Raw genomic sequence first — 20,000 nt, forward strand, 5'->3', positions numbered from 1 at the left:
GGCGGCCAAATGAGGTGTTGGCTTTAGGGATGATCAGTGAGATACACCTGCTGGAGCGCGTGCTACGGATGGGTGTTGCCATCGTGACCAGTGAACTGAGATAAGGCGGAGCTTTACCTAGCATGGACTTGTAGATGACCCTCTCGCATATAGCATATATAGATGTTAACTAGTATAGCTCTTAACTAGCATAGCTCTTAACTAGCATAGATGTTAACGAGCATATATGTTAACTAGCATAGATCTTCACTGGCATAGATGTTAACTAGCATAGATGTTAACTAGCATAGATGTTAACTAGCATATATCATAACTTGCATATATTTTTACTAGCATAGCTCTTAACTTGCATAGATCTTAACTAGCATAGATGTTAACTAGTATAGCTCTTAACTAGCATAGCTAGCTTAACTAGCATAGCTCTTAACGCACATAGATGTTAACTAGCATATATCTTAACTTGCATAGATGTTAACTAGCAGATATGTTAACTAGCATAGATGTTAACTAGCATATATGTTAACTTGCATAGATGTTAACTAGCATACTTTTAACTAGCATATATCTTTACTAGCATAGCTCTTAACTTTTTATATCTTAACTTGCGTAGATGTTAACTTTTTATATCTTAACTTGCATAGATGTTAACTAGCATAGCTCTTAACTAGCATATATTTTAACTTGCATAGCTCTTAACTAGCATAGCTCTTAACTTGCATAGATGTTAACCAGCATGTATCTTAACTTGCATATATATTTACTTGCATAGCTCTTAACTCGCATAGCTCTTAACTAGCATATATCTTAACTTGCATAGATGTTAACTAGCATAGATGTTAGCTAGCATATATCTTAACTTGCATATATGTTAACTAGCATAGATGTTAACTAGCATAGATGTTAACTAGTGTAGATGTTAACGTACATAGATGTTAATGTGCTCTCCGCTTAAGTGATAACATGGCCATAAAATAACTGACTTCCACAAAACACACTCCATCGTACAATCACACACCCCCGCCTCATGCTAAGGTCCTGTGGAGCCCCGCCTCATGCTAAGGTCCTGTGGAGCCCCGCCTCATGCTAAGGTCCTGTGGAGCCCCGCCTCATGCTAAGGTCCTGTGGAGCCCCGCCTCATGCTAAGGTCCTGTGGAGCCCCGCCTCATGCTAAGGTGCTGTGGAGCCCCGCCTCATGCTAAGGTCCTGTGGAGCCCCGCCTCTTGCTAAGGTCCTGTGGGCTCCGCCTCATGCTTGGTCCTGTGGAGCCCCGCCTCATGCTTCCTGTGGAGCCCCGCCTCATGCTTGCTGTGGTAGCCCCGCCTCATGCTAAGGTCCTGTGGTAGCACCTCATGCTAAGGTCCTGTGGAGCCCCAGCCTCATGCTGGTCCTGCAGCCCCGCCTCATGCTAAGGTGCTGTGGAGCCCCAAGCCTCATGCTAAGGTGCTGTGGAGCCCCGCCTCTTGCTAAGGTGCAGTGTTGCCTCATGCTAAGGTGCTGTGGAGCCCCCCTCTTGCTAGGTGCTGTGGAGCCCCGCCTCATGCTTCAGTGCTGTGGAGCCCCGCCTCATGCTATGCTGTGGTAGCCCCCCTCATGCTAAGGTGCTGTGGAGCCCCGCCTCATGCTCATGCTTAGGTGCTGTGGAGCCCCCCTCATGCTCAGGTGCTGTGGTAGCCCCGCCTCATGCTCAGGTGCTGTGGAGCCCCGCCTCATGCTAAGGTGCTGTGGAGCCCCGCCTCATGCTAAGGTGCTGTGGAGCCCCGCCTCATGCTAAGGTGCTGTGGTAGCCCCATCCTCATGCTCAGGTGCTGTGGTAGCCCCGTCTCATGCTCAGGTGCTGTGGAGCCCCGCCTCATGCTATGGTGCTGTGGAGCCCCGTCTCATGCTATGGTGCTGTGGAGCCCCGCCTCATGCTAAGGTGCTGTGGAGCCCCGCCTCATGCTAAGGTGCTGTGGAGCCCCGCCTCATGCTAAGGTGCTGTGGAGCCCCGTCTCAGGGCTCCCTGGTGTTACATGAGTCTAAATGGTGCCATGTTCTTCTGGGGTATGGAAGGCCAGGGGAAGCAGTCTATGTTAGCCCATCAGGGTTCAGTGTTGCAGCTATGGTAGCACCCACGAGGGTTCAGTGTTGCAGCTATGGTAGCATCCATTAGGATTCAGTGTTGCAGCTATGGTAGCACCCATTCAGTGTTGCAGCTATGGTAGCACCCATTAGGATTCAGTGTTGCAGCTATGGTAGCACCCATCAGGGTTCAGTGTTGCAGCTATGGTAGCACCCACGAGGGTTCAGTGTTGCAGCTATGGTAGCACCCATTAGGATCCAGTGTTGCAGCTATGGTAGCCCCCATGAGGGTTCAGTGTCTGTTAGTGCCCATTAGGGTTCAGTGTTATGTCTATGGTAGCACCCATCAGGGCTCAGTGTTATGTCTATGGTAGCACCCATTAGGGCTCAGTGTTATGTCTATGGTAGCACCCATTAGGGCTCAGTGTTATGTCTATGGTAGCACCCGTTAGGGCTCAGTGTTATGTCTATGGTAGCACCCATTAGGGCTCAGTGTTGTGGCTATAAGAAACAACTTTAGCTTAGCCCTAATGAGTTAAAATGTAACATACTGGTAGGCAGACCTTTTAACAATGTATAGTTGATTTACGGTATTACTGTACTGTACTATTTATCTTGAACAGAGTAAGTGTTACGGAAAATACTCACTTCAGTGTCAGTGACAATGGACAATAAAGTAATCTTCTTTGAACCGGTATATACAGTCTGTGTATTTAATATAGCATGTGTATTTAATATAGCATGTGTATTTAAGATGGCATGTGTATTTAATATAGCATGTGAATTTAATATAGCATGTGAATTTAATATAGCATGTGAATTTAATATAGCATGTGTATTTAATATAGCATGTGTATTTAAGATTGCATGTGTATTTAATATAGCATGTGTATTTAAGATTGCATGTGTATTTAAGATGGCATGTGTATTTAAGATGGCATGTGAATTTAAGATAGCATGTGTATTTAAGATAGCATGTGAATTTAAGATAGCATGTGAATTTAAGATAGCATGTGAATTTAAGATTGCATGTGTATTTAAGATGGCATGTGTATTTAAGATGGCATGTGAATTTAAGATAGCATGTGTATTTAAGATAGCATGTGAATTTAAGATAGAATGTGAATTTAAGATAGCATGTGAATTTAAGATAGCATGTGTATTTAAGATAGCATGTGCTCACAGCAGTATGTATAGGTAGTCTCCTCACAGCAGTGTGTATAGGTAGTCTCCTCGCGGCAGTGTGTATAGGTAGTCTCCTCACAGCAGTGTGTATAGGTAGTCTCCTCACAGCAGTGTGTATAGGTAGTCTCCTCACAGCAGTGTGATTTAGGGCACGTTCTGATGTTTTGCGCGTCTCTCGGGCGACTACGTGTGTCCTTTTCAGTTGGAATGTGTGACGCATCAGGCAAGTTTTCAGAAATCCATTTAAGTGCAAAGGGAGCCTTGCCAAGTTCAGAGGAGCGGGGAATTTGTGTCGGTAGATTAGCCATAAATCATCCAATAGCCCAGAATGAGGAATCGAAGGGTGCTGCGTCACCAATGGCACCCTATTCACTATATTCCCCCCATAGGGCTCTGGTCAAAAGTAGTGCACTAGAATGGGAATAGGGTGCCATTTGGGACGAATCCCTAGAGCGCCATGGGGGTGTTTTCAGGGTGTGTGTGTGTGTGTGTCCCATCTCCCTCACTAGGATTATACCCTGCCACCACTGTAAGGACATCTATTGTGGGAAGTGGAAATAAGTTTGCTGGTGACCGACGGGGAGTTTAAAGCTGTGGTGAAGTGACAGTGTGACTGATGTGGTGAGACTTCTGGCTGTTTTCTGTCTGGATCCCACCGGTCTACTGATTTTTCATATCTTCAACAACTTTTGACCAAAATAGGGAATAAGCTGTGCTCTGGCCAGAAGTAGTGCACAGGGACGTGTCTGCTGTCACCAACTTACAGTAGTTTTGCGAGGTCATGGATGTGTCTGTTGTCACCAATTTACAGTAGTTTTGTGAGGTCAGGGATGTGTCTGTTGTCACCAATTTACAGTAGTTTTGTGAGGTCAGGAACGTGTCGGTTGTCACCAACTTACAGTAGTTTTGTAAGGTCAGGGACTTGTCTGCTGTCACCAACTTACAGTAGTTTTCTGAGGTCAGGGATGTGTCTGTTGTCACCAACTTACAGTAGTTTTCTGAGGTCAGGGACGTGTCTACTGTCACTAACTTACAGTAGTTTTGTGAGGTCAGGGACGTGTCTACTGTCACTAACTTACAGTAGTTTTGTGAGGTCAGGGATGTGTCTGTTGTCACCAACTTACAGTAGTTTTGTGAGGTCAGGGACATGTCTGTTTCCACATGGAGCATGCTCAGTCCAGTCACTCATGATGTGATGTTATCACTGCCTCACGGCCACGCCTTTCTCTGCTCCACCCAGCACGACGACGTCACAGACCTGTGTCAGCTCTCAGCTCTCTCGCTCAGCCTTTTCTCTTCTCTCTCTCTCTCTCTCTCTCTCTCTCTCTCTCAGCTCTCTCTCTCTCTCTCTCTCTCTCTCTCTCTCTGTCTCTCCAGCCCTCTCTCTCTCTCTTTCTCTCTCTCTCTCTCTCTCTCTCTCTCAGCCTTTTCTCTCTCTCTCTTCTCTCTCTCTCTCTCTCTCTTTTCTCTCTCTCCTTTTCTCTCTCTCTCTCTCTCTCTCTCTCTGTCTCTCTCTCTAACCAGCCCTCTCTCTCTCTCTGTCTCTCTCTCTCTCTCTCTCTCTCTGTGTCTGTCTTCATGCATTGTCGAACACGATGCACTCCCATGGTCTCTCCCAGTGTCATCTATCCCTGTGGTTGAACCAGTATGTGTTTGTATGGTAACGTTTGCTCACAGCAGTGTCTAACTCTTCTCTCTCTCTCTCTCGCTCTCTCTCTCTCTCTTTTTCCTCCCCCTCTTCCTCTCCTGTCTCATCAGGAATGAGAGAGCACCCTCCCATCACTGTGTGTGATCTGGCGGACCACATAGACAGGCTAAAGGCCAACGATGGCCTGCGCTTCTCGCAGGAGTACGAGGTAAGATTGCCGCCTTAGCCTTGGACACCAGTTCAGCTGTCTGTAACGGTTTCTCATAATAGCCCCACAGGCTGTGAGCTACTCGTTCACCTCAACGCTAGAGTGTGTCCTCTCTCAGAAGAATGTCAGTCTCTCCTGTGACACTCGGGGATTATCGGTCGTCAGTGACTCCCGCTTCCAAATAAAAAGAGGGGATTTAGACATTTGCATTTAAAGTGGCCTATTTTTCAGAAAGGTAAGCCTATATGGAGACAGAGGAACAGAGAGGGACTGGGATAGAGAGGGACTGGGATAGGGAGGGACTGGGATAGAGAGGGACTGGGATAGAGAGGGACTGGGATAGAGAGGGACTGGGATAGAGAGGGACTGGGATAGAGAGGGACTGGGATAGAGAGGGACTGGGATAGAGAGGGACTGGGATAGAGACAGGGGAACGGAGAGGGAAAGAAGGGAAGATATTCCGTCACAAATAACACCCTATTCCCCAAGTAGTGCACTATATAAGGAATGGGTGCCATTTTGGGAGGCAGCCTCAAGTCAGTCATGTCTGTCCCCTATGTTCCTCTAGTCAGGGAAGACCCCCTCCCTTGTGGCACAGATGGCGCGTGTGTGTGTGTGCCCACGCGTCCACGGCAGTGCCATGGGAGACAGCGTGGCGCCACTCGGCCGGTTTGTCACGTTCGCCGGCTGTTCCCGCTGTGTACTACTCTCCCACTGGGTACATAGTCTGGATAGGCCCTGGCTGTTCCCGCTGTGTACTTCCCTCCCCCTGGGTACATAGTCTGGATAGGCCCTGGCTGTTCCCGCTGTGTACTTCCCTCCCCCTGGGTACATAGTCTGGATAGGCCCTGGCTGTTCCCGCTGTGTACTTCCCTCCCCCTGGGTACATAGTCTGGATAGGCCCTGGCTGTTCCTGTCCCGGTGCTGTCTGCCGGCCCGGTTCTCTCATCATGCATGGGAGAATCTTCTAGAGACAAACGGACACTACATCATTAGTACACTACATCATTAGTACACTATATCATTACTGCACTACAACATTAGTACACTATATCATTAGTACACTACATCATTAGTACACTATATCATTAGTGCACTACAACATTAGTACACTATATCATTAGTACACTACATCATTAGTGCACTACATCATTAGTGCACTACATCATTAGTACACTACATCATTAGTGCACTACATCATTATCATTCATTAGTACACTACATCATTAGTACACATCATTAGTACACTATATCATTAGTGCACTACAACATTAGTACACTATATCATTAGTACACTACATCATTAGTGCACTACATCATTAGTGCACTACATCATTAGTACACTACATCATTAGTGCACTACATCATTAGTGCACTACATCATTAGTACACTACATCATTAGTGCACTACATCATTAGTACGCTACATCATTAGTGCACTACATCATTAGTACACTATATCATTAGTACACTACATCATTAGTGCACTACATCATTAGTACACCTCATACAGGGTCAGTCTAGATGGTTTAGACTGAATGATAACCCACTCCATACAGGGTCAGTCTAGATGGTTTAGACTGAATGATAACCCACTCCATACAGGGTCAGTCTAGATGGTTTAGACTGAATGATAACCCACTCCATACAGGGTCAGTCTAGATGGTTTAGACTGAATGATAACCCACTCCATACAGGGTCAGTCTAGATGGTTTAGACTGAATGATAACCCACTCCATACAGGGTCAGTCTAGATGGTTTAGACTGAATGATAACCACTCCATACAGGGTCAGTCTAGATGGTTTAGACTGAATGATAACCCACTCCATACAGGGTCAGTCTAGATGGTTTAGACTGGCTGATCCTGGGTAGTATAGGTTGTGTTGGCTCAGAATCCTACATGCACAAAGTTAGGCTAACTCTCCTCCTAACATTCATCAACAACACAATTCTAGTTTGTATTCTTAGAGGAATGGATATCTCTTGGTGACAGGATTTTTTTATTTAACTAGGCAAGTCAGTTAGGAAGAAATTCGTATTTTACAACGACGGCCAAACGTCGGCCATACGTCGCCAAACGTCGGCCATACGACGGCCAACGTCGGCCATACGGCCATACGACGGCCATACGTCGGTCCCATACGTCGGCCGGCCATACGACGGCCATACGACGGCCATACGACGGCCATACGACAGCCATACGACAGCCATACGGCCATACGACAGCCCATACATACGACAGCCATACAGCCATACGACAGCCATACATACGACAGCCATACGACGGCCATACGACAGCCATACGACGGCCAAACCCGGACGATGCTGGCGCCAATTGTGCGCCGCCCTGTGGGACTCCCAATCACGGCCGGATGTGATACAGGGACTTTAGTGACGCCTCTAGCACTGAGATGTAGTGCCTTAGACTGCTGCGCCACTCGGGAGCCCAATATAGAGAATGTCTGTCTGTCTATAGTTGTAACTGGCTGATTCCTCGGTATAGTAGTATAGGACTGTAGGGATGATTGGCAGGCTGATGCTTGCTTCAGACAGTGTACGGTACTCTTGCTATAATGAGCATAGTATGTCAATCATAAAGTGTATCTGCACAGACTCCATCTCAGCCAGACAGGCTGTTTTCTCCCTGTGGAAGAGATCTCCTGCCGTCTAGCCTGCACTTATAGTTCTATCATTATCTACATCGAATGCTCTCCTCCTCTCTTCTCCTCTCCTCCTCACCTCTCCTCTCCTTCTCTCCCCTCCTCTCCTCTCCTCTACTCCTCACCTTCTCTCTCCTCCTCACCTCTCCTCTCCTTCTCTCTCCTCCTCTCCTTCTCCTCCTCTCCTCTCCTTCTCTCTCCTCCCCTCACCTCTCCTCCCTTCCTTCTCTCTCCTCCCCCTCCTCTCCTTCTCTCTCCTCCTCTCCTCTCCTTCTCTCTCCCCCCCCTCCCTCTCCTCTCCTTCCCTTCCTCCCTCCCTCCTCTCCTCCCCTCACCTCTCCTCCCTCTCTCCTCTCCTTCTCCTCCTCCTCCTTCTCCTCCTCCTCTCCTTCTCTTTCCTCCTCTCCTTCTCTCTCCTCCCCTCTCCTCCCCTCACCTCTCCTCCCTCTCCTCTCCTTCTCTCTCCTCCTCCCTCCTCTCCTCTTCAGGGTGTCAGAGAGAGTTGTACTGGCTTGGCGCTGTCTCTCTTGTTTACAACAAGTTGTCCGTCTAGCATGCCCGCTCTCCGCTGTTTTCTCAAAACGTGTTGAACGTCCGTGACATGTTTTGACTGCAAAGGGAAAATGTTCCTTAACGAACAGGCAGGTAGGCGGCTGACAGACAAGCTGGCTGTGTTGTGGTGCTCGTCAGTGATTCCATGTAAATCATCTCTCACTCCCGGGCTGTTTACACCTCAACTCCGTAACAGACTCACTTTGTTATATTTCCGTATACGCATTAGAATGGGAGGAGACAGAGTATTTCAGTATACGCATTAGAATGGGAGGAGACAGAGTATTTCAGTATACACATTAGAATGGGAGGAGACAGAGTATTTCAGTATACACATTAGAATGGGAGGAGACAGAGTATTTCAGTATACACATTAGAATGGGAGGAGACAGAGTATTACAGTATACACATTAGAATGGGAGGAGACAGAGTATTACAGTATACGCATTAGAATGGGAGGAGACAGAGTATTTCAGTATACACATTAGAATGGGAGGAGACAGAGTATTACAGTATACGCATTAGAATGGGAGGAGACAGAGTAACTTTACAGTATAAAGAACAAAAGCATTAGAATGGGAGGAGACAGAGTATTACAGTATACACATTAGAATGGGAGGAGACAGAGTATTTCAGTATACACATTAGAATGGGAGGAGACAGAGTATTTCAGTATACACATTAGAATGGGAGGAGACAGAGTATTACAGTATACGCATTAGAATGGGAGGAGACAGAGTATTACAGTATACACATTATGTCACGACTCCTACCGAAGGTGGCTCCCCTTCCTGTTCCGGTGGCGCTCGTCGTCACCGGCCTACTAGCTGCCACTGATCTTTTCTGTTTATTGGTTTCACCTGTTTGTGTTTTAGGCTGATTAGTCAGGCTTTATTTACCGGTAGGCATGCCTGCTTTTTGTCACGTGCCGAATACAACAGGTGTAGGCCTTACCTTGAAATGCTTACTTACAAGCCCTTAACCAACAATACAGTTTTAAGAAAAATTTGAGTTAAGAATTTTTTTACTAAATTAACTCAATTAAAAGATAAAAAGAACAAAAGAGAGCAACAATAAAATAACAATGTGGAAGCTATATACAGGGTATTACGGTACAGAGTCAATGTGGAGGTTATATACAGGGTATTACGGTACAGAGTCAATGTGGAGGTTGTATACAGGGTATTACGGTACAGAGTCAATGTGGAGGCTATATACAGGGTGTTATGGTACTGAGTCAATGAGGAGGTTATATACAGGGTATTACGGTACAGAGTCAGTGTGGAGGCTATATACAGGGTGTTACGGTACAGAGTCAATGTGGAGGCTATATACAGGGGGTACTAGTACAGAGTCAGTGTGGAGGTTATATACAGGGTATTACGGTACAGAGTCAGTGTGGAGGCTATATACAGGGTGTTACGGTACAGAGTCAATGTGGAGGTTATATACAGGGTATTACGGTACAGAGTCAATGTGGAGGCTATATACAGGGTGTTACGGTACTGAGTCAATGTGGAGGCTATATACAGGGGGTACCGGTACAGAGTCAGTGTGGAGGCTATATACAAGGGGTACCGGTACAGAGTCAATGTGGAGGCTATATACAGGGGGTACTGGTACAGAGTCAATGTGGAGGCTATAAACAAGGGGTACTGGTACAGAGTCAATGTGGAGGCTATATACAGGGGGTACTGGTACAGAGTCAATGTGGAGGTTATATACAGGGTATTACGGTACAGAGTCAATGTGGAGGCTATATACAGGGGGTACTGGTACAGAGTCAATGTGGAGGTTATATACAGGGTATTACGGTACAGAGTCAGTGTGGAGGCTATATACAGAGTGTTACGGTACAGAGTCAATGTGGAGGTTATATACAGGGTATTACGGTACAGAGTCAATGTGGAGACTATATGCAGGGTGTTATGGTACAGAGTCAATGTGGAGGTTATATACAGGGTATTACGGTACAGAGTCAGTGTGGAGGCTATATACAGGGTGTTACGGTACACAGTCAATGTGGAGGTTATATACAGGGTATTACGGTACAGAGTCAGTGTGGAGGCTATATACAGGGTGTTACGGTACAGAGTCAATGTGGGGCCTATATACAAGGTGTTACGGTACAGAGTCAATGTGGGGCCTATATACAGGGTGTTACGGTAGAGAGTCAATGTGGGGCCTATATACAGGGTGTTACGGTACAGAGTCAGTGTGGAGGCTATATACAGGGTGTTACGGTACAGAGTCAATGTGGGGCCTATATACAGGGTGTTACGGTACAGAGTCAGTGTGGAGGCTATATACAGGGTGTTACGGTACAGAGTCAATGTGGAGGCTATATACAGGGGGTACCGGTACAGAGTCAATTTGGAGGTTATATACAGGGTATTACGGTACAGAGTCAGTGTGGAGGCTATATACAGGGTGTTACGGTACAGAGTCAATGTGGGGCCTATATACAGGGTGTTACGGTACAGAGTCAGTGTGGAGGCTATATACAGGGTGTTACGGTACAGAGTCAATGTGGAGGCTATATACAGGGTATTACGGTACAGAGTCAATGTGGAGGCTATATACAGGGGTACTGGTACAGAGTCAATGTGGAGGCTATATACAGGGGGTACCGGTACAGAGTCAATGTGGAGGCTATATACAGGGTGTTACGGTACAGAGTCAGTGTGGAGGCTATATACAGGGTGTTATGGTACAGAGCCAATATGGAGGCTATATACAGGGGGTACCGGTACAGAGTCAATGTGGAGGTTATATACAGGGTATTACGGTACAGAGTCAATGTGGAGACTATATACAGGGTGTTACGGTACAGAGTCAATGTGGAGGTTATATACAGGGTATTACGGTACAGAGTCAGTGTGGAGGCTATATACAGGGTGTTACGGTACAGAGTCAATGTGGGGCCTATATACAGGGTGTTACGGTACAGAGTCAATGTGGAGGCTATATACAGGGTATTACGGGTACAGAGTCAATGTGGAGGCTATATACAGGGGGTACCGGTACAGAGTCAAGGTGGAGGCTATATACAGGGTATTACGGTACAGAGTCAATGTGGAGGCTATATACAGGGGGTATTGGTACAGAGTCAATGTGGAGGCTATATACAGGGTATTAAGGTACAGAGTCAATGTGGAGGCTATATACAGGGGGTACCGGTACAGAGTCAATGTGGAGGCTATATACAGGGTGTTACGGTACAGAGTCAGTGTGGAGGCTATATACAGGGTATTACGGTACAGAGTCAGTGTGGAGGCTATATACAGGGTGTTACTGTACAGAGTCAGTGTGGAGGCTATATACAGGGTGTTACGGTACAGAGTCAATGTGGGGCCTATATACAAGGTGTTACGGTACAGAGTCAATGTGGGGCCTATATACAGGGTGTTACGGTACAGAGTCAATGTGGGGCCTATATACAGGGTGTTACGGTACAGAGTCAATGTGGAGGCTATATACAGGGTATTACGGTACAGAGTCAATGTGGAGGCTACATACAGGGTGTTACGGTACAGAGTCCGTGTGGAGGCTATATACAGGGTGTTATGGTACAGAGTCAATATGGAGGCTATATACAGGGGGTACCGGTACAGAGTCAATGTGGAGGCTATATACAGGGTGTTACGGTACAGAGTCAATGTGGAGGCTATATACAGGGTGTTACGGTACTGAGTCAATGTGGAGGCTATATACAGGGGGTACCGGTACAGAGTCAAGGTGGAGGCTATATACAGGGTATTACGGTACAGAGTCAATGTGGAGGCTATATACAGGGGGTACTGGTACAGAGTCAATGTGGAGGCTATATACAGGGTATTAAGGTACAGAGTCAATGTGGAGGCTATATACAGGGGGTACCGGTACAGAGTCAATGTGGAGGCTATATACAGGGTGTTACGGTACAGAGTCAATGTGGGGCCTATATACAAGGTGTTACGGTACAGAGTCAATGTGGGGCCTATATACAGGGTGTTACGGTACAGAGTCAATGTGGGGCCTATATACAGGGTGTTACGGTACAGAGTCAATGTGGAGGCTATATACAGGGTATTACGGTACAGAGTCAATGTGGAGGCTACATACAGGGTGTTACGGTACAGAGTCAATGTGGAGGCTATATACAGGGTGTTATGGTACAGTCAGAGTGTGGGAGGCTATATACAGGGTGTTATGGTACAGAGTCAATGTGGAGGCTATATACAGGGTGTTAAGGTACAGAGTCAATGTGGAGGCTATATACAGGGTGTTACGGTCCTGAGTCAATGTGGAGGCTATATACAGGGGGTACCCGTACAGAGTCAATGTGGAGGCTATATACAGGGGGTACCGGTACAGAGTCAATGTGGAGGCTATATACAGGGGGTACTGGTACAGAGTCAATGTGGAGGCTATATACAGGATATTACGGTACAGAGTCAATGTGGAGGCTATATACAGGGTATTACGGTACAGAGTCAATGTGGAGGGTATATACAGGGGGTACTGGTACAGAGTCAATGTGGAGGCTATATAGAGGGTATTACGGTACAGAGTCAATGTGGAGGCTATATACAGGATATTACGGTACGGAGTCAATGTGGAAGTTATATACAGGGGGTACCGGTACAGAGTCAATGTGGAGGCTATATACAGGGGGTACCGGTACAGAGTCAATGTGGAGGCTATATACAGGGGGTACCGGTACAGAGTCAATGCGGAGGCTATAAACAGGGGGTACCGGTACAGAGTCAATGTGGAGGCTATATACAGGGGGTACCGGTACAGAGTCAATGTGGAGGCTATATACAGGGTTTTATGGTACAGAGTCAATGTGGAGGCTATAAACAGGGGGTACCGGTACAGAGTCAATGTGGAGGCTATATACAGGGGGTACCGGTACAGAGTCAATGCGGAGGCTATAAACAGGGGGTACCGGTACAGAGTCAATGTGGAGGCTATAAACAGGGGGTACCGGTACAGAGTCAATGTGGAGGCTATATACAGGGGGTACCGGTACAGAGTCAATGTATAGTCCTAGACCCGTGTTGTTGTATAGGTTGTATAGTCCTAGACCTGTGTTGTTGTATAGGATGTATAGTCCTAGACCTGTGTTGTTGTATAGGTTGTGTAGTCCTAGAACTGTGTTGATGTATAGGATGTATAGTCCTGTTGTATAGGATGTATAGTCCTAGGCCTGTGTTGTTGTATAGGATGTATAGTCCTAGACCTGTGTTGTTGTATAGGATGTATAGTCCTAGACCTGTGTTGTTGTATAGGATGTATAGTCCTAGACCTGTGTTGTTGTATAGGATGTATAGTCCTAGACCTGTGTTGTTGTATAGGATGTATAGTCCTAGACCTGTGTTGTTGTAAAGGATGTATAGTCCTAGACCTGTGTTGTATAGGTGGAGTTATCGGTCAATTTGCATATTTTCCTCTAAGTACACATGTGGAACTGCATTGAAAATAATTGTTATTTTTGGTTTCAAATCATTTTGAAATGTTGGTCTCAATGTCACACATTGGCCTCTTTATTTATAGAAACACCCATATCCTGATTCTTTATTTATAGAAACACCCATATCCTGATTCGTTATTTATAGAAACACCCATATCCTTATTCTTTATTTATAGAAACACCCATATCCTGATTCTTTATGAATAGAAACACCCATATCCTTATTCTTTATTTATAGAAACACCCATATCCTGATTCGTTATTTATAGAAACACCCATATCCTGATTCTTTATTTATAGAAACACCCATATCCTGATTCGTTATTTATAGAAACACCCATATCCTTATTCTTTATTTATAGAAACACCCATATCCTGATTCTTTATGAATAGAAACACCCATATCCTTATTCTTTATTTATAGAAACACCCATATCCTGATTCTATATTTATAGGAAGACCCATATCCTGATTCTAGATTTATAGGAAGACCCGTATCCTGATTCTAGATTTATAGAAAAACCGATATCCTGATTCTAGATTTATAGAAAGACCCATATCCTGATTCTAGATTTATAGAAAGACCCATATCTGGATTCTTTATTTATAGAAACACCCATATCCTGATTCTAGATTTATAGAAAGACCCATATCCTGATTCCAGATATATAGAAAGACCCATATCCTGATTCTAGATTTATTGAAAGACCCATATCCTGATTCTTTATTTATAGAAACACCCATATCCTGATTCTTTATTTATAGAAATACCCATATCCTGATTCTATATTTATAGGAAGACCCATATCCTGATTCTGTATTTATAGAAAGACCCATATCCTGATTCTAGATTTATAGGAAGACCCATATCCTGATTCTAGATTTATAGACAGACCCATATCCTGATTCTAGATTTATAGAAAGACCCGTTTCCTGATTCTAGATTTATAGGAAGACACATATCCTGATTCTAGATTTATAGAAAGACCCATATCCTGATTCTGTCAGAAACACTTCTACGGTGTCCAATCAGCTTGCACCTTCTACTATTCCCAGAATAGTATTATTAATTCCTGAATTTAAATTGTATTTTATTAAACCTTTATTTAACTAGGCAAGTCAAATAAGACAAATTCTTATTTACAATGACGGCCTACCCCGGCCCTAACCCTGGACGACGCTGGGGCCAATTGTGCGCTGCCCTATGGGACTCCCAATCAGGGCCGGTTGTGATACAGCTTGGATGAACTATCTAAATTAGAATCTCAATTAGAATCTCAATTAGAATCTCATTTAGAATCTCAATTAGAATCTCAATTAGAATCTCATTTAGAATCTCAATTAGAATCTCAATTAGAATCTCAATTAGAATCTCATTTAGAATCTCAATTAGAATCTCAATTAGAATCTCATTTAGAATCTCAATTAGAATCTCATTTAGAATCTCAATTAGAATCTCATTTAGAATCTCAATTAGAATCTCATTTAGAATCTCATTTAGAATCTTATTTAGAATCTCAATTAGAATCTCATTTAGAATCTCAATTAGAATCTCAATTAGAATCTCATTTAGAATCTCATTTAGAATCTCAATTAGAATCTCATTTAGAATCTCATTTAGAATCTCATTTAGAATCTCAATTAGAATCTCAATTAGCATCTCAATTAGAATCTCATTTAGAATCTCAATTAGAATCTCATTTAGAATCTCATTTAGAATCTCATTTAGAATCTCAATTAGAATCTCAATTAGAATCTCATTTAGAATCTCAATTAGAATCTCATTTAGAATCTCAATTAGAATCTCAATTAGCATCTCAATTAGAATCTCATTTAGAATCTCAATTAGAATCTCAATTAGAATCTCATTTAGAATCTCATTTAGAATCTCAATTAGAATCTCATTTAGAATCTCAATTAGAATCTCAATTAGAATCTCAATTAGAATCTCCTGTTCGGTCTGATTGACATGAAATATGTATCACTTTTTTTTTCATTTTTTTTTTGCGCTAATATTTTGCAACCACATCCTAGAAAGACCCTCCTTCAATTTGATTTGGGAGTAACAGATTAGTCCTCGTGGTGGTAATGTCTCTGGGCCACTTAAACAGAAGTGGCCTTACTGGTAATTCAACTATGGGAAGGTAATAGACAGGTCTTTGTAGTAAGACTAATGGACTGATGCAGTAGGTTAGTCCTAACCCGGAGTCGGAGGGAAGGTGAACAGCTGGGTGATTGATGGACATGGTGCCGGTGTGAGCCTGTTGGATCAATGCACAACAACGAGCGACTGTTGTGACATTATCGAGTGGCGGGGGGAGGCTGTCGCTGTATCACCCAGACATCAATAGAGGGTGGGAGGAAAGGGTAGATGGAGAGAGATAGAGAAAGAGGGCGACAGCAAGAGAGAGAGAGAAGGTTAAAGAAGTTTTTTAAAATTAATTAATGTATTTTTACTTACTGTGAAGTCAGCAACGGTAGTAACTCAATATGGCCGCCCCGGGGGAGTGGCTGAGGAGCCTGTAGCTTGACTGCCTTTATTTATCTTGGAATACCTGGTGATGTATAACCTACCCTCTGTGATAGCCTGAGAACTTAATGTCTCTTTCCCTCTCTCTCTCTCTCTCTCTCTGTCCATCTCTCTCTCTCTCTCTCTGTCCATCTCTCTCTCTCCATCTCTCTCTGTCCATCTCTCTCTCTGTCCATCTCTCTCTCTCTCTCTCTCTCTCTGTCCACCTCTCTCTCTCTCTCTCTCTGTCCATCTCTCTCTCTGTCCACCTCTCTCTCTCTCTCTCCACCTCTCTCTCTCTCTCTCTCTCTCTCTGTCCATCTCTCTCTCTCTCTCTCTCCTCTCTGTCCATCTCTCTCTCTCTCTGTCCATCTCTCTCTCTCTCTCCTCTCTGTCCACCTCTCTCTCTCTCCCTCTCCATCTCTCTCTTTCTCTCTCTGTCCATCTCTCTCTCTGTCCATCTCTCTCTCTCTCTCTCTCTCTCTCTCTCTCTCTGTCCATCTCTCTCTCTCTCTCTGTCCATCTCTCTCTCTCTCTCTCTCTCTCTCTCTCTGTCCACCTCTCTCTCTCTCCCTCTCTGTCCATCTCTCTCTCTCTCTCTGTCCATCTCTCTCTCTCTGTCCATCTCTCTCTCTCTATCTCTCTCTCTGTCCATCTCTCTCTTTCTCTCTCCATCTCTCTCTCTGTCCATCTCTCTCTCTCTCTCTCTCTCTGTCCACCTCTCTCTCTCTCCCTCTCTGTCCATCTCTCTCTCTCTCTCTCATCTCTCTCTCTCTCTCTCTCTCTGTCCACCTCTCTCTCTCTCCCTCTCTGTCCATCTCTCTCTTTCTCTCTCTGTCCATCTCTCTCTCTGTCCATCTCTCTCTCTCTCTATCTCTCTCTGTCCATCTCTCTCTTCTCTCTCCATCTCTCTGTCCATCTCTCTCTCTCTCTCTCTCTCTCTGTCCATCTCTCTCTCTCTCTCTGTCCATCTCTCTCTCTCTCTCTCCCTCTCTGTCCATCTCTCTCTTTCTCTCTCTGTCCATCTCTCTCTCTCTCTGTCCATCTCTCTCTCTGTCCATCTCTCTCTCTCTCTCTATCTCTCTCTCTGTCCATCTCCATCTCTCTCTCTCTGTCCATCTCCATCTCTCTCTCCCTGTCATCTCAATCTCTCTTTCTTTACGCTCTCTCTTCCTCCCTCCCTCTTTCCCTTCCTCTCTCCTCTCTGTTCTCTCCTCTCTCTCTCCCTCTCTCTCTCTCTCTCTCTCTCCTCTCTCTCTCTCTCTCTCTCTCTCTCTCTCTCTCTCTCTCTCTCTCTCTCTCTCTCTCTCTCTCTCTCTCTCCCTCTCTCTCTCTCTCTCTCTCTCTCTCTCTCTCTCTCCTCTCTCTCTCCTCTCTCTCCTCTCTCCCCTCTCTCTCCCTCTCTCTCTCTCTCTCTCTCTCTCTCTCTCTCTCTCTCTCTCTCCTCTCTCCATCAGTCCATAGATCCTGCCCAGCAGTTCACCTGGGAGAATTCCAACATGGAGGTGAACAAACCAAAGAACCGCTATGCTAATGTCATCTCATACGACCACTCCAGAGTCGTCCTGACGTCTGTTGATGGTGAGTAGCTCCTCAGCCTAGTTTATAACCTCTCAATAGACTTTTCAGACACCATTCACTCACTGTCAGACTCTGACAGCGGTATAACATGGCATCCTTCATTCACCTCTGTAGTAAAAGGTACACACTGTATATCATGAATGTTTGAAGCTCCAACAGCCACTCAGTCACCTCAACTTCTCTGGAAATACGGTATCTCAATTATTCTGTATCTCATGCCCTCTCCCCTCCCTCCATGCCCTCTCCCCTCCCTCCATGCCCTCTCCCCTCCCTCCATGCCCTCTCCCCTCCCTCCATGCCCTCTCCCCTCCCTCCATGCCCTCTCCCCTCCCTCCATGCCCTCTCCCCTCCCTCCATGCCCTCTCCCCTCCCTCCATGCCCTCTCCCTTCCCTCCATGCCCTCTCCCTTCCCTCCCCCTCCCCCTCCCTCCATGCCCTCTCCCCTCCCTCAATGCCCTCTCCCTTCCCTCCATGCCCTCTCCCCATGTCCTCTCCCCTCCCTCCCTCCATGCCCTCTCCCCTCCCTCCATGCCCTCTCTCTCTCTCAGCTGTTCCTGGTAGTGACTACATCAACGCCAACTACATAGACGGCTACAGGAAACAGAATGCCTACATCGCTACGCAGGGCCCTCTTCCCGAGACCCTCAGTGACTTCTGGAGGATGGTGTGGGAGCAGAGGGCTCACACTATCGTCATGATGACACGACTAGAGGAGAAGTCACGTGTGAGTACAATGACTCTGGCCACGTGTACTGTAGTACACACCGCAGGTCTCACGGTACGACCATCACTTCCAGGAGATGTCCCTCTTGCTGTACTCCTGTAACAGTATAGCAATATGGCTGTCTTGTTATTGTTGTTGTCCATTGTTTGTCTTACTTTGAAGACCTGATCTATGAGTCACTCCTCAGGCCTTTGGACCGCTGTCAGTCCTAACAGCCCCCCTCCCCATACTGTCATGCTTTACATAATGTTGACAGAGCAGGCTCTTTCTGACTCCTTGAACTTCCTATATAATACCCTGACCTTGACCTGGCCCAGATCACATGACAAGTCCTGTAGTCAACAACGTCCCTTCTGCTCTTCTAGGATCAGAGTTCTAAGGCCATCTGATTTTATTTTTTGTTACCATGAGTCAGCTGTGACAGAGATACCCTACCCTGTCTCAGACACAGTCCTGACATCCACCCTGCTGGCCTGCATCAGCTGTGACAGAGATACCCTACCCTGTCTCAGACACAGTCCTGACATCCACCCTGCTGGCCTGCATCAGTTGTGATGCCGTAGAAAGAACATTACTCCGGTTCTGTGCCTGTGCAGTAGAGAGATGCTTCCAGACTGAGATAATAGAAGACATGCAAAACAGACAGAGATAATAGAGGACATGTAAAAACAGACAGAGACAGATAATGAGGCTGTAGAGGTGAATGTCAGATAGAAAATAGGAGAGACAGAGATAACAGAGGACATGTAAAACAGACAGAGACAGATAATGAGGCTGTAGAGGTGAATGTCAGATAGAAGATAGGAGAGACAGAGATAACAGAGGACATGTAAAACAGACAGAGACAGATAATGAGGCTGTAGAGGTGAATGTCAGATAGAAAATAGGAGAGACAGAGATAACAGAGGACATGTAAAACAGACAGAGACAGATAATGAGGCTGTAGAGGTGAATGTCAGATAGAAGATAGGAGAGACAGAGATAACAGAGGACATGTAAAACAGACAGAGATAATAGAGGACAGAGGAGATGTAAAACAGACAGAGATAATAGAGAACAGAAGACATGTAAAACAGCCAGAGATAATAGAGGACATGTAAAACAGACAGAGATAATAGAGAACAGAAGACATGTAAAACAGCCAGAGATAATAGAGGACATGTAAAACAGACAGAGTTAATAAAGGACAGAGGACATGTAAAACAGATAGATAGAACAGCATCCGTGTGACTCAGAGTCTGACAGAGGAGGCTTCAGTCACTCAAACACTAGGGGGGTGTGGTGACGTGTGTCTCTGAGGGGGTCTGTTTGTGGCAGTGTGGGAACAGAGATGGAGGATAGAGGTGTCTGGCTTGTTGTTTACATCCTCTGGACTGAGAGACACAATGATCTCTGTCTGAACTGAGAGACACAATG

The 20,000-nt window shown here is 45.5% G+C and overlaps 1 protein-coding gene across 11 annotated transcripts in view; it reads left to right on the forward strand.

The window, feature by feature from the left end:
* The window catches only part of LOC112215282 (receptor-type tyrosine-protein phosphatase F), a 532,058-nt gene that overhangs the window by 467,461 nt on the left and 44,597 nt on the right, over positions 1–20,000 (forward strand). For all 11 annotated transcript variants that reach the window (XM_042329120.1, XM_042329124.1, XM_042329125.1 and 8 more), the window contains 3 exons: positions 5,002–5,099; positions 17,737–17,860; positions 18,409–18,584. In XM_042329120.1, coding sequence (XP_042185054.1) covers positions 5,002–5,099; positions 17,737–17,860; positions 18,409–18,584 — 398 coding nt within the window. The remainder of the gene's footprint in view (positions 1–5,001; positions 5,100–17,736; positions 17,861–18,408; positions 18,585–20,000) is intronic.

Source organism: Oncorhynchus tshawytscha, linkage group LG10 (assembly GCF_018296145.1).
Source record: "Oncorhynchus tshawytscha isolate Ot180627B linkage group LG10, Otsh_v2.0, whole genome shotgun sequence".
Taxonomy (NCBI): Eukaryota; Metazoa; Chordata; class Actinopteri; order Salmoniformes; family Salmonidae; genus Oncorhynchus; species Oncorhynchus tshawytscha.